This window comes from Cydia pomonella, chromosome 6, assembly GCF_033807575.1.
Source record: "Cydia pomonella isolate Wapato2018A chromosome 6, ilCydPomo1, whole genome shotgun sequence".
Lineage (NCBI taxonomy): Eukaryota > Metazoa > Arthropoda > Insecta > Lepidoptera > Tortricidae > Cydia > Cydia pomonella.
The window spans coordinates 21,185,237-21,212,592 of NC_084708.1; the positions used below are offsets into that span (position 1 = coordinate 21,185,237).

At 36.0% G+C, this 27,356-nt stretch overlaps 1 protein-coding gene across 1 annotated transcript in view; it reads left to right on the forward strand.

Moving 5' to 3' along the window:
* Positions 1 to 2,300: 2,300 nt before the first annotated feature.
* LOC133519262 (transmembrane protein 205) overlaps positions 2,301 to 27,356 on the forward strand; it is a 35,073-nt gene continuing 10,017 nt past the window's right edge. The window contains exons 1-2 of the mRNA XM_061853257.1: positions 2,301 to 2,633; positions 21,560 to 21,729. Of these exons, the coding sequence (XP_061709241.1) occupies positions 2,389 to 2,633; positions 21,560 to 21,729 (415 nt within the window). The 5' untranslated portion in view covers positions 2,301 to 2,388. The remainder of the gene's footprint in view (positions 2,634 to 21,559; positions 21,730 to 27,356) is intronic.

A 27,356-nucleotide genomic window follows, 5' to 3' on the forward strand; every position in this document is an offset into this window, starting at 1 on the left:
GCGCTCGCTCTTGGCCGGTTTTTTTATTTATTTTTTACTACATTTACTTTTTACAAGCTTTTATACATCTTTTACTAGCTTTGTTAGTATGTATGTTATTTTGTTCTTCCCGATTTCCGATTGAGCTGAAAATTTGCATAGGTACACATTATGTAAGTCGGGTGACACTGCAATATTATAGTACCTTCGAGCTGATCTGATGATGGAGGCAGGAGGTCGCGCAACGCAGCTAGTGTTTGGGGTTTTTAGAATTGTCCCGATGAGTATGAGTTGCCTTTGGGAAGAAAAGTACTGTCAACGACAAAAACTTGTACCAAAACTGAAATTTATGCCAAATGCTTATTGTTGGTAACTATTTGTATTTGTTTTTAAACTTTATATTGTGTGTTTTTGCAGCTGCCAAATAAATGATTTATCTATCTATCTATCTATCTATCTATTTTTGTAATACGACTAGCTCGGTGATTCTTTCATTTTTTATATTATTTATAACAAACGATTAAAATTAAAACAAAGATGATAAGTGGGATAATCATATCAGTCGTAAAACTTATATTGCCGGACTTTAGTCAGTAATATCAGTATTTATTTTCATTTCAATTTTTTTCCTTGCATGCTGTTGTGCTACGAATGTTGAATGTCATCGGACGTTACGAGTATAAGCTGAGGTACTATAAAGTTTACTCTTCTTTATATCACCATATCATTAAAACTAAACAAAATCAAGATTTTTTTTTTGTGATTAGGGTTCCGTACCCGTTTCATGAGATACAGCTGAAATTTTCACAGATGATGTATTCCTGTTGCCGCTTTAACAATTAATAATAAAAACCGGCCAGGAGCATGTCGGGCCATGCTCAGAGTAGGGTTCCGTAGTTACTCTTCCGTCACAATAAGCTAAACTGGAGCTTAAAGTATGATAGATTGTTAACCAAGGGATGAACTGTGGGTTTACGTCTTTTTACTATGAAGGGGAAACTTTTTGCGATAACTCAAAAACAGCTAAACTGATCATATCCGCTATAGTTTTCATTTAATGTCTTTCTTAAGCTCTACTTCAAAAGTTAGAGGAGGGAGACATTTTTTTTTTTCTTTCGAAGCAATTATCTTCAAATATATTCACTTTATCAAGAAATGTTTGTTGAAGACCCCTATTAATTTTGAAAGACCTTTCCAACGATATCCCACACTGTAGGGTTGAAGCTAAAAAAAATGTTCACCCCCACTTTACGTGTAGGGGAGGTACCCTAAAAAAAATTAAATTTTTAGATTTTATTGTACGACTTTGTCGGCTTTATTGATTTATATATCCATGTCAAATTTCAGCTTTCTAGCACTAACGACCACGGAGCAAAGCCTCGGACAGACAGACAGACAGACGGACATGGCGAAACTATAAGGGTTCCTAGTTGACTACGGAACCCTAAAAAGGACGGAACCCTCGGCAGACGAGTCCGACTCGCACTTGTCCGGTTTTTTATTTTATTTTTAACGACTTGCATACTTAAAAATCATGATTATGATGATTTACCAAGCAGATACGATTTCTATGTTAAAGGAGACATGGAAAAATTCACCGCTTCGGCAAGGCGCGCACTTGCAACTTTTCAGACACCGATCCGATCACTCTTAACCAACTGAGCTGCAGAAGTTTACCAGAAGCATGCAATTCTTTCCATACCTTCCTTTTAGTTTACATTTACACTCCTTTGGGAGGCGGGTAGCGACATCTACTATTAGAACGTTCTCTTAACGGCACCGAATGTATTAACTTGACATTGAGAATTCACCAGTAACAATATGCTAACCCATACTAAACAAGTTTTTATCAAGCAGATACGGCTGCGAGCGATATTTTATTTTTAATTTTAAAGAAAAAATTGAAAAACATCGCTTCGTGCAAAACTCGGACTTGCGGCCTTTCTGTAGCTCAGTTGGTTAAGAGCAATCAGATCAGTGTTCTGAAAGGTCGCGTGTTCGAGTCTAGTCCGAACCGGTGAATTTTTTAATTTTTCCTTTAATATAAAAGTTAATATGCGTTTAATTTTATTTTTCGCGACATAAAATGAATTAGTATTCATAAGTACATTAACAAAATGTTTTGTAAACGCCGTTAGCTGAAAACTGTGTTTTAATATTAAATATCAATCAATCATTCAAATGATGAGGTACCTATTCGCATCAATATCTGCAAATCGCGTGCACAATCGTAGCCTCTAGCTAAAAGCAAATCTTCAAACCCTTATCGAAGAAAGGCGTTCCTTGCGCACGTCACCGCGCAGTGGTGGGGCTAAGAAATGCTATACTTATATTCGTGAACGCGCGCGCATCGGCCACACGTTACTCGCTTTCCGCGCGAAACACATCACAAATAAAAAACAAAAAAAAATGTGTAATATGTGCACTCGTGACGTCGTCGCGGAGAGTGCGCCGCCGCCGCCGCCGAAGAAGAGCAACAGTTTGGAACGCATGAAGAGGAAACATGGAATAGTCACAGACCCTGAAAATGAGGATAAGCAGAAGGAGGTGGCATACCAGCCGGACCTGCTGGCGGTGTCCACGCAGTACTCCAAAGTGGCTTACGACATCTTCAAATCTACGCTGGTCCGGGTGCAAGAAACTAAGGCTTATGTGTAAGTTTTACTTTCTTACTAAATGATGTCACGGAGTCGGCTTTACAAGTTTGTGTACTTTTCAGTAGGCTTGCCACAACTGCCTTAGAAGTGTCAAACTGACATATTCGCTAACGTCTGCGTAATTTTTCTTTCTATACATCTCGCTCGCACTTATGCGAGTACAAGCGAGATGCATAGAAAGTATATGTCAGTGTCAAACTGTTGGTAGCCGTACGATCTACTATAAACAGAAGCTCTTCAAAATTGTAAATCTCTCTAATGATACCTACGTAACTTACTGTCTTCATTAGGTAAAGCGTAACCTTAGAAATAATTAAACATTTGTTTCTTGTATTTTCGATTTCTGAAAATTAACATAATTAAATAAATAACATAACTGTAAATATATCTGACGTATATCATGATTCATTTGATCATATTTAAATCAGACTCATCAACAAGATCAATGCTTATCAATTTATTGATCTGCTCTACATATTATCGGGGATATATCTCACAAATTATTTAGCTCCTACGTTACGCATAAATATATCTAAGGATTGACATATACGCAAACAAATTAAAATCTTAATACCCATCCCAAATCAAGTGTTTATTTGACCGAGATTTTGTACTCAATGACATTATGAATAATGAATACAGCTCAAAATAGCATCTTGTAATCCTGCTTCCTATGTCGCGAAAAATAACACTGCGTTTTTTTTCGTTAGAACATTGAAGGACAATACACGGCGCGCCTTTTATTATAATTTTAAATAAAGTAAAAAAAACATAGCTTCTTAATTTATTACATACCGAGAACGTTTGATAACAGTCACGAACTAGTTTTAATAAACAAACGCACGAATCTCTTACGTAAATCAATACCGATTTGCAAACATATTTCATTAACAATGTTCTATTGTATTCATACTATAAAGCAGTGGTTCCGAAAGATGACTGGGCACCGACCCATCTAACAAAAACTGCCACATTCGGGACCCACTTCTTGGTCACCTGAAAAAGTGGATAACGCTCAGATAGCCCGATCGGTCAGAATGTCGGCTTATGTTTCAGGGCCCACTCAATATTCGCTCGCGACCCACCAATGGTTCGCGACCCATAGTTTGGGAAATGCTGCCATAAGGATCATACATATTATATTGTTTGATTTTTTAACTCGCTCGCGTCTAAGAGAATCTAAAGCCAATATTTGAACTGCACTTTTACAGGCGGGATATTTTTTTCTTTTCAGTAAATACTTAAAACTTAAATAAGAAAAACGTGATAGCACCCGGGTCATTAATTTTTAATGTTTTGTTCTGTAGAGAAGTGACCTTTTTTTAAATGTGTTATACCTTTAAACATATTGTATTGAGATGCCTACTTAAATTAGTGATTCCAAGATTCTAGGTACGTTTTACTGCAAATATTATCGAGGGGACCGAAATAAAATTTGAGAGACAAAGGATTCAAATCGATAGATAGCTATCTATGTCGCAAAAAAGATATGAATCATGTGATCTGCTATTGTGTTTATACAAGTTTCACTTGTTTTAAAAATATTATCTTGATTAATAACTATTGATTTTTTTTATTAAAATTGTAATGTGTTTGCTTAATTTTAAATCCAGAAATGCTAGGGAGTGTACCTACATAATTCTATGTTAACTTTCTGGGCCATAAAATAAATAAATAAATATTATGAGTCAATTTCAAATAAACCGCCCTGCGTATACGAGTACGCCGGGCACGCCCTGAGTAAGCTCACTAAGGCTACTTTTTACTCTATGATAAGGCTGATATTGATGGTACAGGTACTAGACGACAATATACATAACATATAACACTTAAAACATTCATAACTTAGGAACAAATACCTAATATACATAACTTAACACCTAATTATAATGATACTTTATACCCCGACCACTTAGCAACCGCTTATCGGACATATGCATGCCTACCGCAACCGTTCAAGCTATTAACTTATTAGAAGCAAAAACAAATTAAGTGCTAACTGTAGACACGTGTATGGCTACACTTCGTTTTTTTAGCATTAAAAAGAAGGTAAGCGATCTTAGCGTGTATTTTTATTGAAAAACACTTTCGTTTAAAATTAAGTCACAGCAAATTTACATTAATTTTATTTCATAAGTAATAATAGTTAGTATACTTACTTACCGAAATCGGTGGGAGGACGAAATCAAACGTACAGCGGGTCCAAACTGGATGCAAACTGCAAAATCCAGAGACGATTGGTTCACCTTGGAGGAGGCCTTTACCTGCAGAGGGGTTCTTGCAGAATAACTCACAGGAAAACGAAACAAATAATAATAATGCTATCATATTTTTATAATTCTTAAAATTCTAACAAACTTTTTTCACGATTATTACCTACTAACAACAACTACTTTTTGTAATTAAATATAATATTAGTGTAAATTTAACTCTGTAAGAAATAAAGGCTTTTATATTATTTTTTTTTATTTTATTTATACTTACTATGTTTACAGCGTTTTTCAGTAAAAAGGTAGATAAATATTGTTTATAATTTTTCTAATGTTAAAATAAACGGGGTGTAGTTCTTTGGACAAATGTAGGGTTTCGCCAGCTGAACAATCTGAGAAAAATAAATTCACTTACCTATATTACAGATATAGAGAAAACCGATGTAGGAAGCCATATTTCCTTTATACGTTTATTAAATTTCTAGTAAGTGATCGGATGTTCTCTATCGCCCGGTTTATGGATTGGTAGGTGTATATGTATTTTGAATTAATGTTTTCGGTCTGGGTAGCAAACACAATGTCGTTTAAATATTTATGTGTTCGATATAGAAAAGAAAACAATTAAGGAAGGCATTATTTATATACATATTCTTGCAATTCCCTTTATGTTACGTTTATTAAATTTCTAAAAGTGATCAAGTTTTCTATCACCCGGTTTATGATATATATATATATTGTTAATTATTATATTCGGTCTATGTAGCAAACATAATGTCGTTAAAAAAAACAGTTGTTAGTGGTCAATATAAGTTTTCAACGTTATCATATAATAAAACACAAATGGTAACTGCAGCATGTTAATGTACTTTTGTAAATAAGGAAGGCATTATTTTAGTACCTACCTAGTTTTTCTTGCAATTTCCTTTATTTTACGTTTATTAAATTTCTAATTTCTAGTAAGTGATTGAGTGATCTCTATCACCTGGTTATTTTGGGAATCAAACACTGCAATGTCGTTAAAATATTCTAAAGGTATACCTTTTCACATGAAAAGGTATATAAATCAATTGTTTAAAAGTAGTTACATATATTAGATGTTGCATATGAAAATGTAAATGTATATTATAGATGTATTTAAACGACATATTGTGTTTGCTACTCAAACCAAAAATACTAATTCACTATAGGTATGTACATAAACCATAAACCGGGTGATAGGGAATACTCACTGGAAATTAGAAATTTAATAAACGTAACACAGAAGAAATTGCAAAATAATGCCTTTTTTTTATTGCTTTTCTCATTTTTTCATAGCACTTACCTAATATTTACAAATGTAAATAACTTACTGCAGTTCCATTTCGCTCCGTTCCATTTGTATTTCATCATATGATAACATTGAAAACAAGTTTCAGTAAATAGGTACCTTTACGGTACGTTAATAGTACCTACCTTGGCCATGGAGGGCTCGCCTGTCATGCCACATCTAACTACGATCTATTCCAATATAATCTGAAACGTTCTATCGCAGAGATAATTCAGTGTTTGATATCGTAATCACACTAGGCCCTGACCCTGACTGTTACTAACACGATATTATTGTTAACACCGGATCTAGACTTTCGCCATTATTAGACACTAATGCAAGACGAGGTCAGACTAGATTATAACTTTACTCACGAAATTTGCCGGAAATGTTGACATTGTACAGCTAATATTTGAGAATTTTAAGGAAGTGGCAATTTTAAAAACAAACATTTTTTTTTACAATTAGTTAGTAGTGTAAACCATACTATATTTGCATATTCTCGCGGTTCTATTTAAGTATTTGTCAAAAAATTACATCACTACAAAAACAATAAGTCACAGTCATGCAGTCACACCCCCATTACTGTTATCGTCTATTTTTATCAAAGATTGTGACGATGTCATAATTCCTTACGCAATGGACAAACTAAAGAAAACGCACGGAAACAGTATGTCACGTGTGACCATAATCACGTAGATATTCTAGTTATTCCGTTTTTGCTATTTGTAAAATCATACGCATACTTATCTACTATTGTTTTGTTTATATGCGCTCTAATGACTTCTATTAAATCAACAATAACGAAGCAAAAATGATTTTCTCTGTATTACTAAGGTTCGTTAGACCGGATATCAATATTTTCCAGGTCATAATTTAGAGCACTTTCTATTTCTGGTGCGCCAAGAATTATATTTACTTCCTGAGTCATTCCCTTCTTGAAATTAAAACCACACTTTCCTTATATTACGGAAATGAGTCCCGTTCACAATTTGGATGTCACCCAAGACTAGTCACATGTTCAGGAGTACCTGAACGTGGCTGGAGGCACGTACTTTCATGAGAACAAATGCTGTTTATACTGTTCAGGCTTGTTCTTGTAAACTAAAAACTTCAGCCATTAACTGCAAGGAAAAATGCACTTTGATCTTAAGCGTCTAAGTTGGTAATGAAGTGACGTGATCAACGGTAGTGATTATCCATTGAAGGCGCGTGCGAATAGCGTGGGAGTAAAGTGTTAATTTACACATTACTCATTGAAGCAGTTGCTATGTATTTAGTGATAAGTTGATAACTGATTTAAATTAGGTCAACAATGTTTGTTACAGTTGATTAATACCTCAAGGTCGCGCTATCAATCTTAAAATGCGTGTTAAGATGCGTCGAGGAAAGTCTACACTTTATTATAAATACTATCTTGCAGATCAATTTTATAACCGATTCTCATAAAAAAGTGAAGCCTGATCTAATCTGCATATCGAATCTGTGACAAGTTCAGGCCGACCTGTCACGCTCCGTCAAATTCGCAGAAACAACTGAAATTCCATTCGCAAAAAATAATTAAACTTGCCAATTAAGTACCTACCGTAATCGTTTTGTCTCTTGGGCGTTCCTTGTTCCATTAATAGAAATGCAATGGAATGAAAAACTGTTATGTAATAATGAGGTTGGTATACAACCAATCAGCAATAAGTTTAGTTACTTAATTATTCTAAATAGGTACTATTGTAGGCTAAATTATTTGTATTTTTTAGTAGTTCGTCACTCCACGGTTATGGATTTTTTTGAATAGCTCTTAAATTTGACAATAGGTAAATAAATCAAAACATTAGTAAATTGTGTGATGGTTATGACATGACCATCCGTGTGTGAATCCGACTCGAACTTGCCTTGATTGTATTAAGGATTTCACTATTTCGTAGATCGAATGGGAAGTACCTCTTCATTAGTTTCTTATAAACATTTATGGTGTAATCTACTTCCTTCTAGGAAAATACATCTTATGACTACTAAACAAGCGACAGTGCATCAACATTACTCAGAATCTAAGAAAATAACAATCCTGCAAAATAATATGTTTAAACCATGAGACTATGACGAGCTAAAAGTGACGTACACATCAATACATCAGATCTAATGTGGAAAAGTTACGAGTATGTTATCACTAAAGTGATAATATCTTCACGATTTGCAAACACTTTAAGTATATGGCAGTCACGTACGCAAATAGTTTGCGTATTTAACTATAACGCAACGTCAGGCAATAGTTCACTCGACATTCTAAAGTTAAACAAATGTGTATGTTTTAACTATTATTTAAAATCCATTAAAAAAATTGTGGATATTTATAATACAGAGACATTCAAATTACTAAAATTAAAACAAGACCTTTAAATAAAACTAAACTCCTGCGTATGTTTTACGTATTTGACCTAATTCAAATATGGGTTATGCAAATTTTATGTTCGGCAGACATTTTTATAGCCTAGCCATTTCTACAAACAATCAAAACAATAGTTAGTAACACAGAGATTGTAATATTTCGCGAAAGTTTTTATGGAAAAAATCCAGTCTGTATACAACAATTTTAATGTAGATTATTTGTATTACTTATGTCTTAAAAGTGAGTCATAAATTTTGAAGAAAAAAAAACAGTAAACTGGAACATATTTAGGAAAAAAAAATTTTTGTAACCCCTATTATCCACATTATCTGTAAACAGCTAATATGAAACATATTATATATATTAAATTGTATTCATTAAAAAGCACATTGGAGAATAAAACCCCTACACTTTTTATACTATATTGTTTGTTGATCGTATTAATTGTTTTATTAATAACACTTGAAATATATCTTATATCTAACTTTAATAATTAGCGTAGATTATTATGAACCAAAAATCATTCAGTGTGACGTATTATCAAAACGTCATTAAACATGGCCGTCATTAGTAATTATCTAATGAGCGGAAATCGATAATGATATACCAAGCGAACCTCAGGCTCCCATGCGGCGTGGCAAAAAGTCGGGCCAATGCGAAGATGATGACTTGTCTCCTAAGGGCAATAACTTTTTATTATACCGTTCGTATGGTATCGTACCCGAATTAATAATGAAATCATGGCAAAATAACTACCTACGGGCCAAAGGAAATCTAACTGACGATTAAAATAATGAGTAAGATAATTTTAAATTACGTAGAAGACAAAATTGCTTGGACTTTGGCTTTGCAGGTGGTCGGACCATATTCAACTAGAATCTCGATAAGGTTAGAGATGAGCACAAACACAACACAAATTAGTATATGAGTTAGGGATGTTGTTATTGAAATGTATACGTAACTCTAACTATATCTAAATTTGTATGTTTGTATCGTCTACGAGTATCTATTTTCATATATTTAATTCCAAGTACGTTATTTTTTGAAATATTATTGTAATTTGCTCTTAAATTTGAATACTTATTAATTACTTAATTTTTTTTGACTGGACCTGTTTGATATCGGTCACCGTCTCACGACCTACCTAGATAAAAAAAATGCAAAGTAACCTACCTATAAAACCATTGTTAGATAACTTGGATTAAGCCATAACAACAAACAAATGTGGTATTAAGCATACATCAAATCTTTATAGGAAAATCCCAAGAGCTTATCATTCAATGTACCTATTATCTGTGAGCGTTCAATCTATGCCTATCAGAGGTATCTTGACGTGTCGCTGGATACTGGTGTGAAACTGTGAACCGATTTGATGTTGCATGTGCCTATTGCATGATTGCTTCAGCCTAATAGGCGTATTCAAACAGTTTCACCCCAGTTTTTGTGTGCGTTATATGACCAACTATGAAGTATTATTATTATTTGTATGTCTCTTACAAATTCTCGGGATCATGGAGTCCCGGGCATTTGGAAGGCGTGCGTGGGGCCGAAGTCAACACGTAGAGTCCCCTTGTAATGAGACAATTTACTCTAAAAGTAATGTGACACCAACCGACGATTATTCCTGTTTGCACTATAGTAGTGCACTCAAGGACAAGCCCCGGTTAGTGTAGGACTATTGTAAGAAAAAGGTACAAAGAGAAACTGGGCTATTGAGTTGATTAGCTAGTGGACTGGTACAGCACAGCCATGGTAGTGGCTGTAAGCAGCCACTGTGCCAACTCGCGTCTTATGCATATTTCACTTCCACCCTGCGAGCATATAGCTCTGACACCCCACTCTGGACGGCCGGTAAAGGCAAGCCAGAAGTGAGAGTCCTGCGGCCCCTGCTCAGTGTTCACTCCAGCCGGCCAATCAAGGCAAGCCGGAGAGAGGGGCCTGACCGACTCTCGGGGGTATGGGACCCAAGGGACGTCACTTCCCATTCAGCTCGTCACAAACTGCCCTTGTTATTATTATTATTACAAACTTTTATTTAAAACTTGCCCTGTTAGTATGTTTGTGTGGGTCAAATCTTGGAAGCTAAATTTGACCCACTTCCCGATTTCCGATTGAGCTGGAATTTTGCATACATAATGTAAATCGGATGTCAATGCAATATTATGATGACATATCTTTTATAGTTTTACTATCTTTATCAAAGACTGCTTATAATTGCAATTCGATAAAACTCGTACCAATACTACAATGCACTTACACCATAATTACGACGTCATCGATACCAGATCGATCGACGGCCAGATAGGAATATTTATAGAACGATCACATATAGTCACTGAATCAAGGTAAGATTAGGATTATCTAGAATTTGACGTATCTAGGTACCGTTAAGTACTTATTAGTTATTAGTACTAAAAGTGAGCGATCGCTCTGATGGACAAGGACGTTCCAAGAAAGTCCAGACTGTGCAAGAGTTATTTTAACGTTAAAATAATACTTGCAGTCTGTACTATCAAAATCGCTGCCAACTTAGCATAGTATACTCGTAACTCTATCTTTTTCTCTATCTTTTTGATGAAACATATAAGTACATAGTGGGTGATAGCCGGGCAAATCTACTATATCGAAGTTCACGCATTATATACAGAGTTTAGACGATATACCCGCTAACGTCCTTTAGTAGCTTGCCTAAAACTACCTACTTATGATGTACCTACTTAAAAAAATATTTTAATAATTTAAACTGTAACATTGAGATAAATCAGCTCCATTAATTTCAAAGTCAAATTAACATTGATTACAGGTGAAGACCGATCAACACTAAACTGTTGAATAAATTTGAATAATTGATGAATGAACGATGGATGGGAATTTATGTATGTACATAGAAGGTCGTTAGAGATGTTTTCACGCGTCAGTTGTTCAATAGGTATTCATTGGTTTACGTAGAAGAATAATTCGCGTCAACACTCGTATCAATTGCTTTGAACGAATGGCATCGTCACTTCGCATTGAACTTTCATTACATTTAATGGTTTTTATTTATTTACCACACATTCAAGGTTCTTCTTAGCGTCCGTATGCTTTATTGTATGTATACAAGTATATTGTTTTTATATATTATATATATATTGTATATATAAAAAACTAGTATGACAAACTCAACAATTAGTTAATAGTACCTAGCTGAAATAGCCCACGCCTACACGTTGGCAAGGTGCTCGGAATGACTAGTACTTCCCCTTCAACACTTAGCTATGTTTGTTAATGCAAATCTACACAGGTGTTGAGATTGTTACTATGTAGACACATAGATACCTATAAAACACACACGTTCGCTAAAATTGTGTTCCGTACAATATATTTACACTTGGCTGCAATTAAATCGTACATTACGTGTTATTGCCACTGTTACTTATCGTAAATATAAAGGAACAGTCGTAAAAGCGGACTAAGATATGGATGTACAAATGTAACGAGGTTCTGCGTTTGCACTATTGTTATAATGGTTGTGATGCCTAGTATTTTCGTTACAAGAATATTCGCCGCCCGAATATTTCAGTCCGACTCGTTATATTTATACTCGACACAATACACGCAATACACCATAGTGTTTACGTAATTGTTTGTTTATTAAGTAAAAAAAAAAAATCATATTTCTTCCAGCGATTTCTTCCTATTGGCAACTTCAAATACACAAACTAAAAAATTGCAATAAAAACTTTCTATGTTTCACTCAAAATGTAACCATGATCACAGGCATATTTATGGTTGACTTTGTTTTCATAAAATGTAACTGTACCTATACTTTGTTACAATTTGCAGTTTTAAGTGTTTACAACCTTATCATTAGTTTTATGATCGCAAAAACAATAACAGTATCGATGTTTGTTTTGAATTTTTACAGTTTTTTTTCAAGTTACGCTGTAAGTATGTAGGTATGTTTGTGTCGGTCAAATCTTGGAAGCAAAATTTGACTCACTTCCCGGTTTCCGAATGAGCTGAAATTTTGCATACGGGTGATAATGCAATAATATGGTACCATCGAGCTGATCTGATGATCGTGACAGGAGGTGACCATGGGAACTCTGTGATAGAACAACCCAACCTAATTGTGTTTGAGATCTTTAGAATTGTCTCGATGAGTATTAGATGCCTGTGGAAAGAAAAGTACAGTCAGCGATAAAAACTTGTACCAAAAATTAAATTTTTTCCAAAAACTTATTTACACATTACTATGAGAAGTATGAAAGAAAAAAATATCGTACGAATAACTGCACTTTATAGTCGCAAGTCGTACTTAACTCAGTGTTAAACGCGTAGATAGATAAAAGTTATAATTTATTCTTTATTTTTTCAATTGATTTCGATTTTGGATCATTATATATGGAATAATATTTACAACATCAATAAATTGCTCTGATAATTAGATTAAGATAATTATATGTAATACTGTCTTACTATTCATAAGTGCTTGTTGCTAGGCCTACATGAATAAAGTATATTTGAATTGAATTGAATTGAATTGAGTTTAAACATGCACTTGGCTGGTTCTTACTAAGCAAGTTTATTAAAAATGTTTTAATATTAAGTACCTAATTATCAATCAATGTAATTTTACAATGGACATTTAAAGAAACCATTTACCATGAAATCATTACTCTTCACTTACCATCGCATAAATTGCTGTCACAAAATACCTTGGCAAGCATTCCAAGTTAAATTAAACTTTTTAAACCCGCTAATGGACACGCGATTCGATAAATCATCGCAGTCATTTCAAGTACAAAATACACCGAAAACTTTAATTGAGGAACATGAAGTAGCCGGTTACTCAGATTAAATCACAGACAGTTGCGTCGGGGACTTTTCTCAGGCCTTGTACGGAAGTGGAACCTCGACGCCAGGAATGTTTCTCGTAGATAAAAATAATGATAGGCAGTTCCAATCGTGAGTAATATAAATATCGTTGTCAAGGAACACCTTTAAATACATACACCTCTTACATCTAGATCTAGAACGAACGGGAACTAAGAAACTATAAGAAACGTCGTAAAAAATGTCACTAGAGGAGAAAAGCTTAGACAAAATATAAAAAGTCAGGAGAAAAAAAACTGAAACAACCGGACGCGTCCGGTGTTTTCTCCGGACAATTGCCCGGGTTCGGCAACATTGTCTTGTTTTCTTGGGTGTAGCTGTTGTTAGCCACATACAAAACTGGACGTAGTTGAGTAACACGGTCCGGTCATAGTACAAAGAGTGGTACTATGACTCTTTGTACTATGGTCCGGTTTCCGTCGAAAACACCGGACGTCTACAACCGGCCTGTTATTAAAAGAGAATCTTTGGATAATGATATGTAACTTTTAATTTTCATATGGACAATGTCGCAACTGCCCTAGCTGTAGAACAGCTGTTTCTGTTAGCTGTGTCAACTGACGTGTCATGTTTGCACATCAGCGCACGTCATTTGTGTTTTTCGGCATCAGATTACGTCGAGACTTTAACTATGTTACATACGTTAAAACAGTTACTAGCATGTGCACATATATTAATTAATTAATTATATCATATTGCTACTAACACATATAATGTATTAATGTTATAATTGATATGTATATTAATGTTATGATTTAAATGTATAATTATGGACCTGGTCTGAAATAAAGAATATGAGTATGAGTAAGTATATATATCAGTGTCACCCGTGTGCCCATCAACACCGTGTTTATTCGCATTTATACCTAAGTACTTATTTTCAAAAAATCAAACAATATAAAAATAATGTCAGTACTGCCAGTAGCTACTATTTTGAAGCAGTACATATTCATTCATTTTTCAGTTGTGTGTAGGTAACTATAACTAGGCTGTTTAAGGTAGCAACAACTGCAAATGTGTATACCTAATGAATCATTACAATCTTCGTACATAGATGCTAAGTGGTGGCGGCTTCTTAGTTCATTTTGAAATGATTTATTGACTGTCATTCACTCTGAACAAAGAGAATATAACCACTCCGTAAATTGTATGCACTAGGTATGCTACTGAAAAAACGATCACTAGTGTAGTATTCGACATTGTGGCTACAGCCAAATTATTGTGATAAAAAAGGATGAAAATTAAAAATAAAGTTTTTTTTTCTAAAGAACTTTTTTCTTAAAGCTTATTTCTATGTAGTTAGATACATAATTATATGATATAGTCCGTCTACACACTGATTAGTGTTAAGTGCGAGTTCATACATCTGCTACTTAATATTAATCAATGTACGAGTATAAACCGGGTCTTAGCTATAAACAACTTTTGACAAGAACCTATATGTCACGCTATAACATAGGGGGTTCAGGTAGCTTTCTCTCAGTAAGCTCGGTAGCCGCCACCACTACCTACCAGCAGCACGGTGACTAATATATTAGTTAGCCTACGAGAAACACAGGGGCAAGAAAAACACTTATCTTGCCGGAGCAAAGTAAACGATGTTCCTCTTACCCAACATGGCCTTATGCAATTATTATCAAAAATCGCAGCGCCAAATAACGTCATACGAGAAGGTTGATTCTAGAAATAACAAATGACAGCGCGGCCCACATAGTTCAAAATGTAACAAGATGGACGCGACCGATATTCTACACCTAGGCTGAGGTTAAACTGTTGTTACTGAATGCAACATCTGCCTGTCAGTAACCAATGCTACTCGGAGTATTGAAGTAAGTACGCATATTTACTGCCGTAGTTACGTGCAAAATTTTGCTTCTCAGGTTGTCAAAAGTGAGCCATGCTCGTCACTTGAGTTTAACTGGTTTACAAGCTGGGTGGCTTCTCGAACATTGCTTAAAACCCCACTACATGTAGCTTTTAACAATGTAATTCGCATTCCTGCGGTTTGCGAAGGCGCCAACGCAAGATCGTAAACTGCAAAGTCCATGTGAACCAACCAAGTTAATTTAGTTCTACACGATCTACTCTATCATTTGCTGCAAGTTTATATTCTATGTAGAATTACGTAATAATACACTTGGAGTTAGGTTTCATTAGCTCTTTCTTGTACAACCTAAGAGTAAGCTAAATAAATAAATAAATAAATTAGTTTTGTTTTGTAGGACATACTTAAAAATATGGTATAGTTATAACAGTTTCTTGTTCAAATGTTCCACGAATTTATCCCATATTTGTCTTACTACTAGATTAGTAGGCCACTTTCTGTCATCTTCCGACATTCGTGAGAGGAAATGGAATGACGCTCTACGCGACATGCTACGTAATTCCAAGTAACTGAGAACTAGTTGCATGGTCTTCTTAGTTCCTTGTATCTATTTATAATTCCACCGTTATATTGCGGTTAAAGTTGTGCTAAAATTGTAAGATTCACGGGGCGTATCGTATAGTCTGATTTCGCAGCAATATAAAACAGAGGGCCGACCGCGAAAAACGAAAAATGAATATTGGTTACCTGCCTTTCTATCGAAAGAATATGGAAGAGAGAAATAAGAAATTTTGATTTTCGTTTTTCGCGGTAGGCCCTCAGATCTGCAAATCGAACATCAAGTATGAGACATTGACTATAGTCTCAGTTAAGTATATTTTACTACCTTTAGTAAGCTTAGTTGGTGTATAAGTAAGTAGCTTCTCGGACATTATAATGTGCATTTTATGCGCCCGGTTCAAGAAATTAAATAAAGATTATCTCTAGATGGTAAGACACTGGAATCTGCCTAAAGTGCATAAGAACAAGTACTTATGTTACCTGACAGTTGCTTTCATAGTTGCTAAGCTATGTAGTTATAAAATTAAGTGCTTGATTATATTGACTAAGATAGAGACAGTACCTAATGAGTAAATGAAGTTTGTAGATAATCTTGAAACAGTTTCCTAAGAGCACTATGCGTTGAGCTGTTCATATAATTATAATAACAGCATAGTATATAAGTGCATGCGCTGTATTTTAGTCTTATATGCATAGCCGGTTAAAAAAAGTTTGTCAGTAGAAAAAGGCCCGAAATTCAAATCTTTCTATAGGACGATACTTCGCACCATTTTTTTTTAAATGGCCGCATTTTTCTACTGACAGAAATGGCTTGACAGACATTATGTATGGTCATGTGAATAAATCATTCATTCATTTATTCATTCGTTCATTCCGATCAGCCAACATCAGTCCGGTCGGTTATGTCAGTCAGTCATATTTCACCTTTTCATAGACTAATCTATTTCACCCTTTTACTTTTAATTATACAGGATGTAACAAAAATAGTGGGGATCCGGTCAAGGGCATACTCGGTATCATAATGTACCGATTAGGAAAAAGTAAAAGAAAAAACAATTACGCGAAAAATTTTTGGCGTTTATAAGGAGACATAGAAAAATATTATTCGCGTCAAAAAAAAAAACTACTTTTTCCTAATCACCGAGTATGCCCTTTTAGGTGTGGGTGACCTGTTGGGAGAAGAGGTAAAATAAAGTTCAATATTCACTTATTTATTCTGACTCCATAATTAGGTACATCAGAAGGTTACGATTTATAAATAGATTTATGCAAACCGGCGGTACTGATATTACTAGTTAGTTAGGTATGTGCGCACTGTATGCTTTGCCCTTAGGGACTGACTGGGCTAAATTGATCCCCACTTTTTTAGTTACACTCTGTATATCTGCAGTCACTATCATTGTTTCATACAATAAAGTACTTAATAACTTCATACTAATTACAGATCAAAGCCCATCAGATTTTCGGATAGAATTGATACCAATGAACTAGATCCGTCGCTGTTCGATACATATTATAAGCTACGGTCGAGGAACTTAATTCTTCAGCAATTTGCGGTTCAAGTAAATTTGGTTGTTTGTACTTATGCTAAGAACTGTCCAATGTAAAGTGAACCATAAACTTCTAAAGAATCAATTTCCTCGACCGTACATATTAAATAGTTGAGACTGAAACATTGTCGTTTATTGAGTCGTGTAATCACCCTAATGGGCAATACAGAGATCATTCATCACGCACCGAGGCCACAATCCTGGTTATCAGGCTTACAATTCATAAACGCTACCGATCACTTTATATTATTAATTTATTACTTACCTACAGTATAATACTTTCACATTCACACATTGTATGGAATCAAATAAGGCGATTATTTGCTATGTGTAAGTCTGTTATATCGAATTAATCCATTAATATATTGTTTACATAAGTGACTGGATTTGTGATTAATTTTTTTTTTCTTGATATGTACAATCCTGCACAAACTACAAGTTTCTGTTTGACTCATTGGTTAGAGAATAGAGAATGCCTTAAGGCATTAAATCCGCCATTTGTACAATTTTATATCGTGCAATAACGATTAAATAAATAAATAAGAGTTTCGTTAATTTACTTTAATGTACAGGGAACCTGGACATTAAACTAAATAAACGAAACCAAAAATAATAATTGTTAACGATTGCGCTGAAAGTTTACATTTCAGCCACGACGTGAAGTGACGTCGGATTTTGCACCACTCACTTTTTCTTGCAGATAGCCTATATTAATTTAGATAAGAGTTTAAGAACAGACGATTCTAAAACCCTTTGTGAATACTTTAGCGTACGACGTGATCGCAGGTTCGAGAACTATGCTCTAGATAGATAGACTTTGGCAAATGGATGGGTATAGGTACATCTAGTTTTAAAACGCCATATATCTCAATAAACTTCTCTGTAACATCAACGCACATGGTTTTAGAATAGAGCTTATGTTTCTGTTATCTTTATATTTAATTTATTGTCCTTGGAATAACTAAATATAACTTATTCTTATCACCAGACAATGTAGCTATATACATTTGTAATGCTCATTAAAAATGCAATAAACTTAAACTTGCCACACACGTTTACTGGCGTCCCTTTTGAAGTTCAAGATCGATTGAATCGTAAATCGATTTCTCGGTAAATGAATCCATTGAATGTAAAAAGTTACGAGACTGTTGCATTAATCAATGTTTGTTTAATATTCAATGGTAAAACTACAAATTCAATGAAATTTATTCCCTTTTTTAACATTTTGTCTTGAGATATTATCCTTAAAAAGCCATCATATTCTTTACAATCAGAAAAGATGCTCGTATCAAAATATAAAACGATATGATTCAGAAATTGCACCAATGATTAATTTTACGAAACCGTGATCCATTCAAACTTTTTACTTATAATGAACTTTAATACATCGTTATAAAGTCCATGCTATATTGATGATAAAACTACGTGCACTTGTTCGCTAACGCTGATATGGTGTTAATGAGTTGATAGACTTTGATAGCGGTCGTTGACTTTTGACTGTCACGCGCGCTGCCGTATTCGTAATTAAACATCACTCAAACGATTGGCTGAATGCCAGTGCCAAAGTGAGCTGACTTTCTTTCGATTAGAAAAGAAAGTTTTTGTACAGATATATTTTATTTGGGTTATGCGGTAACGTCACATTTTATTTCAGCCGGTTTTTTTTTATCCCTTAGTCCAGCATTTAGTCCATCACTTTCACCCAGTAGCCTAGTTCAGTTTAGATTCCATCAAATGAGACACCGGGGTGTAAGGACTATTGAGAAATAGTCCTTACACCCCGGAGGGTGGTACCTGCATCCCATGACACGGGCAAGTTCAGCATCCGCTCGATGTATCCCTTACCTACATTTCATTAAAGTGTCTAAAGTAGATTAGAGGCCCTACATGTCGGTTTCGGCTCCGCGCATTCCTCCCAAATGTCCGGAACACCATTATTCCGTTATGGGAAAGAAATATTGTATCTCAACATTAAATGTATGGCAACTAATAATTCCACTACAAAGTCCAACTAGAGATCTGAATATAGTTCATTCATTCGTGAATCATTTACACACGTCAACGCAGATATTTTGGCAATAATCTAGCCGTCTGCTACTGCCTTATCAGGGTTCATTAAGAGCCACGTGCGTTTAGGCACGTCGACCACAGGCTGTTTGATAACAAGCTTTGCCAACCGTCTAATGAAAAACTCTGTTGAAATCTTTTCTTGGTTGAGCCACGGTGACATATAGCTTCGATACGGTAATATGTATTCATCTTCAGATATAACGTACGGTACGTGAATCATTCAATACTTGCACAGTCGTTTGAAGCAAAGTTCAGTTTGGTCAACATTCAAAACTTCATCTGGTGTGAATCTATTAGAAACAGGTAGGTATTATACTTAAACATAACAATTTTCTCGCTGCTTCAACCGTGTTTGCTTCTCCTACGTTCTTATACGTAACATAAACAGTTTCCTTTACCCACTTTTATATGATGACATACCAGTTTATTCTTTATAAAAAGAATGGTTCTAAGAACTCATAACTTAAAAAAAAAGTCTTTCCTAAGCAGAATTTTGTTATTCGTTTACGAGTATGGCACGGTTGCTGAAAAAACATCTTAAATCGTAATCTATTCGTAATCGAAGTTTTACCGGTAATCCTACGAATAGTGTCAAATTATATTTATTTAATTCTATGGCCTAGATCCTAATCCTTTAAGCCAAATGCCATAGAACAGAAGTAGAAATAGGGAAACCTATGCTAGAGTCATCTATAAAAACCTTCGACAGTTGCCAACTTAGCTTTATCGAGCTGTCACCAAGCGCTTGATCGTGCCTAGATAATCTTCTAAACTCTTTCAAATCAGTGCCAATTAGGTTATATATGTAGATGTTAAATTTATTACCAATACGTGAATCATGTTAATCATTTTCATATCACGTTTTGTGTAATGTTATATGAATCTTCTATACTTAGCAGTGGCGGATCGTTCATAGAACTCGATTCCCACCGGCTTGTCTAATTTCAGTCCGTTGATACTTTCACGATCGGTTCATGGAGAAAAGAAAAGCAAAATTAGCTTCGGGTTCCCCACGAATATTTGTGACGCGCCGCCACTGATACTTAGTAACATCCGTTTACTGAATACACTTGTCATTTGACGCGCATTATTGACAGAACAAATCCTAACGACTACTAAATAAATATTAGCATTCCAACCTTAATAACACACTACAACGACACACTACGTGCTTCCGAACCGTGGTCGGGCAATATGTTTGTTGTTTATTTGCTTATTTTGCTCTTTGTGTCGATATGTCAGGATCTGAAAGTCACGACTTACAAATGTCTAGACCACTGTACCTACTTTTAATTGTCATATCATCATGTTAAATCGATTGTGTATAAATTGTAGAAAGTGATTGATTTGAGTATTATATAAAGTATTATCTAATAGAAAGCTGACGTCTTTTGATTACTAACCAGACATTTAACGATGAAAAGGAGCCAAGTTACAACTATGAAACTTTTCATTTTCAGCGACCAAAGCCATTTTAAGCTTAAGTGCCGTGGCGCTCATGCTCATTTTCTTTTCAACGTTCATACTATTTTTTAGCTCACATGAAGTACCTATGAAATCTTTAGGTGTTAGCATGCTTGGACTTGAAACAGCGCAATAATCTGAAATAATCAGTGATATCGAGCTACAGCTGCACGCCCCTGCTACACGTGTAGGCTACGTATAGTGGAACTAACACAATTTTAATCTCTAGGTAATCATAGACTTGCACGCGGACTGTCATAATAATTCTGTATTTATTGGTTATTCGCACGATACCAATAAAATTTATGAAGGATATGGTTTTATAAAATAATTAAAACCATCATTAAATTGATATAATCGGGTCGATGGAGTAGTAAAATAACTTAATCGTGTCTTACTGTTTATGTGTAGATTATAAATAAATGAACGAGGCTTGCGGAATCCCGCAAACTCACGAGTTTACCTAATAGATACGATATAGAGAAATGAAGTGCGTTAACGAATAAGAGTGGAACGATTTAATATGGATTTAGATTGTACATAAACAAGACTGGAATGCTGTAAGACAACGATTTCATGAATAATTGAATGTAGTGTAATAAGTGTGGTGTGTGTGTTGTGTGTAGTGTGTGTGTGGTGTGTGTGTGTAATTTATATTGATTAATATTGTCCTCAGTGTCCTGACGCGAACATCACAACCATTCCACGTGGCGCTAGCAATCCTGGTGATACTGGCCTGGCTGGCGCGCCCCGGCGGCACGAGCAACCTGCGCGGCTGGCGCGCGCTCTACGTCGGCGCCGTGGCCACGCACCTCGGCTCGCAAGTGTGGATGACGCTGGTCTCCGGTGAGTGTTGACACACTGGACGCTGCTGATGCGTAACGTGGCATTATGACATTACCTACCTACATGTGTTAACCCTTTGAGCGCTACCTCTATCGTGTGCGGCGCATCGTCATGAACCTTGAAAGCACGAAGTTTGATATTAAGCTGTGGCCGGGCGCGTCAGTTGCGGTCAAAGGCGGTCTACTATACCAAGATGTAGATGTAGTGCAGAGATGCCCGGCCGGAAGCGAGCGGGCTGTCAATCGCTCATTGCGTTCACTGAGCCCAATTCCCTGGAGTTGGAGCTGCAGGTTACTACTTATACCGGCGGCATTCCCCCACTATTCTCCTCAAATCTTCTCGTGTTCCTGCAGAACAGAAGGACATCTTTATGTTCGACATCCTTTAGTTCGCTCTCTTTTAGTGTATCACTACCGAATGTATTATATCGCGGTGCCGTATACATAATACATGCTGCCAGGGATCGGAAACCGGTATTTTTTGTATGGGAACGAAAACGGTATTTATTCGTTCTTTGTTAATTACTTCATTTCTAATTAGGCAATCTAATAATACGAAGTCGTTATCTGAAAACACAACTGAGTCCTACATTTAGAGTATAAAATAAACCGAAATATATGGTTATTTCGATGTTTAAGCAAAAAACCGATTCCGATCCCTGCATGCTGCTAGTAAATGCAAGCTGGTCTCCTCCTCACCACAGTGTGGAGAGGAGGCGTCTCTACTTATGCCCATTATCTTCAGATGTTTATTAAGAGTATTATGACCAGTTATGATACCAGTCAGTAGTCTCAGACTACTCTTACCTAACTAATATACCAAAGATCGCTTCTGTGATTCCAAATCGCGTCACACGACTAAAACAAGGCGGTATAGGGAGCGTGCATGAACTATAGGAGGCAGCACTGGAGCCGTCAGATTTTTGGCGCGAGGCGTAAATGTGAGGTTTATTGTTCCGATGTAGCCCACAAGATGGCAGAACCTACTATGCACAAGAAAACACATGACGTGTAAATGTACACGTTTATGGTTCCAATTCAGGGCACAAGATGGCAGACCCTCCAACGCGCACGGTCCCTATATGACATGTTGAAAGGATTACATAGGTAAACTCACAATGTGTCTTTGTTTTTCTGCGTGATTCCTACGATTGCGTAGGTAGCTTTGCTCTGATTTTCTAATAGTGATAAGATACAAATTAACACGTGATATGACGCATCAGGGAAAGCCATATGTTTATTATATCTACCAAACTTTAACCAGATCCTGGTGCGCAAGAAAATAGATATAACAATTACTAAATTAACAACCATAATATACCGTTTTATTTTTATCAGAACATGACAAATTATACAACATTTTAAAACAAATCAGATCAGAATCCGAACTGCGCTAATTAACTTCGAATTAAGCCCGAACCTGCCAAAGACGCGTTTTCTTAATTAAAATGTAAAACCTTTGGAAATAGCTGCCCAACCAATGGCCAACTCATTTGCAATTCCAAAGGATTAATATCTTGTAAAACATTCAAAACACCATAATACAAAATTAACCACTTATGATTCTAATCTGTTATTGATACTTGATCCGTTGTTAGCTTTTAAATTACCTAGTAGGTAACTTATTTATTTTTATGATTTGTTTGTGTTTGCTCATTAACTAAGGCAACGAATAATACTCCAATTTAATAACCAGCTGGAGCCGGAAATAAATATGTTTTTTTATCGTGATCGGAAGTTATTTAACAGTGATTGGAAGTCAAATGAGGAATGAGAGATGCTATTTATCGATAAATACAAGTTGGGCAAATATGAAGTATACATTTTGTTTTTGAATTTTAACTATATTAAGTTCAAAGATTATTAAGTATTGTTTAAAATATAAACTATTTAGAGTTGGCAAATACATGCGGAACACTCTCTGACATATGTTCACCACTAACAGCAGGCAAATGTAAGCCCTTATCATCGCAATTTTCAGTTTATTTTGGCACATTTTCGGCGTATATCTTAGTAAATTTGTGTCGGATAGTCAATTTTAACTGTTTAAATTTCATCAGCGTGTTAGCGTAGACACGTAATTTTAGATAACCTCACAGAAACAAGTCAGGAGCTGCAAAATTGGGGGATATTGGGTTCCAATCACTGTCACTTTTTCTCGAAATTTATCGAGCAAACAACGTGTTTTAAACAACACAAACATTTGAGAAAAAAATGCTTACTGCTAGAGGTAGACATTTGGCAGAAATTATCTTCTGTATATAATTGCCAAGCCTGAATAATATATTTATGAAAAAAGATTAAATAAATTTTGCACTTAGTATAAATAATATTTAAAAACAATTGACACACGATCTGTTATTGTGGTCGATCGGCGAACAGGATTCGCAAATTGGCAATGGGAGGGCGTCGACTGGGACTACTGGGAGAGACTGTGGGGAGACTCTTCCGGGTTCTATTGATTTGACCTTTATACTGTCATAACGAGCAAATATTTGTTACTGCGTATTGACATTAAATTATTAATTTTATATAGTATATAGTAAGATAATCCTTAAACAAACCTCTTCAAACTAGAAATTAATGATAGAAGATTTCAAAAGTGAATCTAAAATACATTGGTATGATTAGGTATTAAATAAAGTTCCGTTTTCATGTTGTTCACTCCCTACACTGCACTGCACTTCCTACCTTTTGTAATGAAACACTTCACTTGACAACTTAATACTCATTTATTCCGAAACCAAATTTACCTTATAAGGGGCTGTAGAAAAATCTTAATAGCGTGAAGTAGCCGATAGATCAGCGACATCTACTGTGAAATTGGGCAACTATAAAAACTAAACATACTACATTTAACATTATCGGCCCCCAAGGACGACTTGTCCTTCATAAAGATCCATGTAAATAAAACAAACCAAGAATAGTGAAGTAAACAGTACGTGAAAACATGAATCAATAATAATAAGGTTAAATTACATAGTGAAACTCAAATAGAGCTATTCTTGAAAACTACAACACATTAAACTTCTTAACAGATAGTTAAGGATCCAGAGGTAGAGGGCAAATTTTAGCAATGGGTCTTCGAAAAGTACCATTCTTTAATTTCAACGTAACCACTCGTGTTAAACCATCTCTACCAGGATGCTTATCTATTATACAACCTAACAACCACTTTCCGGGAGGGAGTCTTTCATCCTTGACCAAAACTACTGTTCCAATATCAGGATCAGAATTAGTAACGGTCCATTTATACCGGTTTTGTAGTGTTGTTAAATACTCAGAACTCCAACGAGTCCAAAGCGATTGCAACATCCTTTGGAGCAATTGCCACCGATCCAAACGGGATACTGGCACAGTGGCGAGACTTTCTTCCGGAACAGTGATAGGAGCTTCGCCTATAAGAAAATGTCCCGGTGTAATTGGAGAAGCATCATCAATAGAATTACTGATGGGAGTTAGTGGCCGAGAATTTACACAAGACTCCACTTGAGTCAACAGTGTAGAATACTCTTCGAACGTGAGAAGAGTTTGTCCGATTACACGCTTAAGGTGAGACTTGATCGACTTCACGCCAGCTTCCCAGAGTCCACCAAAATGTGGTGAGCCAGGAGGAATAAAGTGCCATGTAGTTTGGTCATTTGCCAAAATCTCAGATATTTCTCCAACTACTTCTGAGTTCCTATTCCTAAACATGGTGTCAAGCTCTTTAGACGCTCCGATGAAGTTGGTACCACAGTCGCTCCACAGATCACTACAATGACCGCGTCTAGAAGTGAAACGACGAAAGGCGGCAATAAAAGCAGCCGTGGACAAGTCACTCACAAGTTCTAAATGAATGGCCTTGGTCACGGTGCAAACAAACAAAGCAATGTAGGCTTTACATGTACGTTGACATCTGCCTGGGTACAATTTTAACTGGACTGGACCAGCAAAATCCACTCCACTTTTACGGAAGGGCTTATCTGGCGTTACACGACACGCAGGTAACTGACCCATCAATTGATTGATCGGTGTTGCAGACTGTTTGAAACAAGGGATGCATTTATGAACAACTTTCCTAACTAAATTTTTAGCACCGATTATCCAGTATTTGCAACGAATTCCATTCAGAGTCAGTTGAAGACCTCCGTGCAAACAATGAATATGAGCATCATTCACAATCAAAACAGCTAAGTGACATTTCGAGGTTAGAACGACAGGTGACTTTGTATCAAAATTAACATTTGCATTACGTATACGACCAGTAACTCGAATAATGCCATTTTCGTCTATAAACGGGGCAAGTGGGGTCAAAACATCAGATTTCGGAAGCCTTTGGCCTTTTCTCAGCATTTGTAACTCTTCCTGAAACCAAAACTCCTGAGAGAGTCGAATGCAAACTTTTGTGGCATATCTCAATTCGGTAACTGTAAGATGCTGAGGAAAAATCTCAGGAACTATCTGATTATTTTTTACATCAATATGTGCTTTACACAGCTTTACAAATCGCAATAAGTATGCTGTAACGCGAATCAATTTTGTCAGAGTAGAGTATCTAGCCAAATATGTAAGTCGATCATCACTCTCATTCGATACACCAGCTTGAAGTGCTACTATCTTACTATCATTTCCTTTCGAATTCTCTTTGGCTTCTAGTTGTGTTGTTGGTATGTCCAGAGAAAGTGAGCGACAGTTATCAAAATCATTCTTTTGGTGAAGTACAGTTGGTCCGCGCCACCACAACTCGCAGTCTTTAAACAGATCGGGACGAATGCCACGCGACGCAACGTCTGCAGGGTTTTCTGCCGATTTTATGTGGTGCCACCGGCCACTACTTACATTATTAACAATCTCAGTGACTCTATTAGCTACGTACGTTTTCCAAGTGCTAGGGTTTCTTCGAAGCCACGCTAAGACAATCATTGAATCTGTCCACGCAAATACAGATTCTTCGGGCAAACGAAGACTGTGCTGAACATATTTGAGTAACTTCGAGAGCAATACCGCGCCACACAGTTCCAATCGTGGGACGGAGACTTGTTTTACTGGTGCCACTTTTGTTTTAGCAATGACAAGTGACACGTGAATTCCGTGGGGCGTGATAACTCGTAAGTAAACAACAGCAGCGTAAGCTAAACAAGAGGCATCACTGAACCCGTGAATTTCCACTCTTTCCTTGCCGTCAAATTGTGTGTGAACCCAACGATCTAAATACAAGATTGGCATGTGACAGAGCTGGTCCCTGTAGCTTGACCACTCTGTGGCAAGTTCGAGAGGAAGTTCATCTGTCCAACCAATACCACTCAACCAAAGTTTTTGCAAAAACATTTTTGCAGTGATAATCACAGGCCCTAAAAAACCTAAAGGGTCATATGATTTAGCTATGTCCGACAGTACTGACGTTTTGGTGAAGCGTTCTGTTGGTTCCGAAATATCTACCTTAAGTTCGAAGACATCGTGATGTGAGTTCCATTTGATACCTAAAGCTTTGATGGTATCATCAAGCTTAATCTCGACACTTGGTTGATTAGTTTTTTCCGAACTAGGAATATTCTTCAACACGTCAGGACTGTTGGATGCCCATTTGTGCATTTCGAATTTCCCTTTTGCCATAGCTTGTGTGATACGACTCTGTAACTTAGTTGC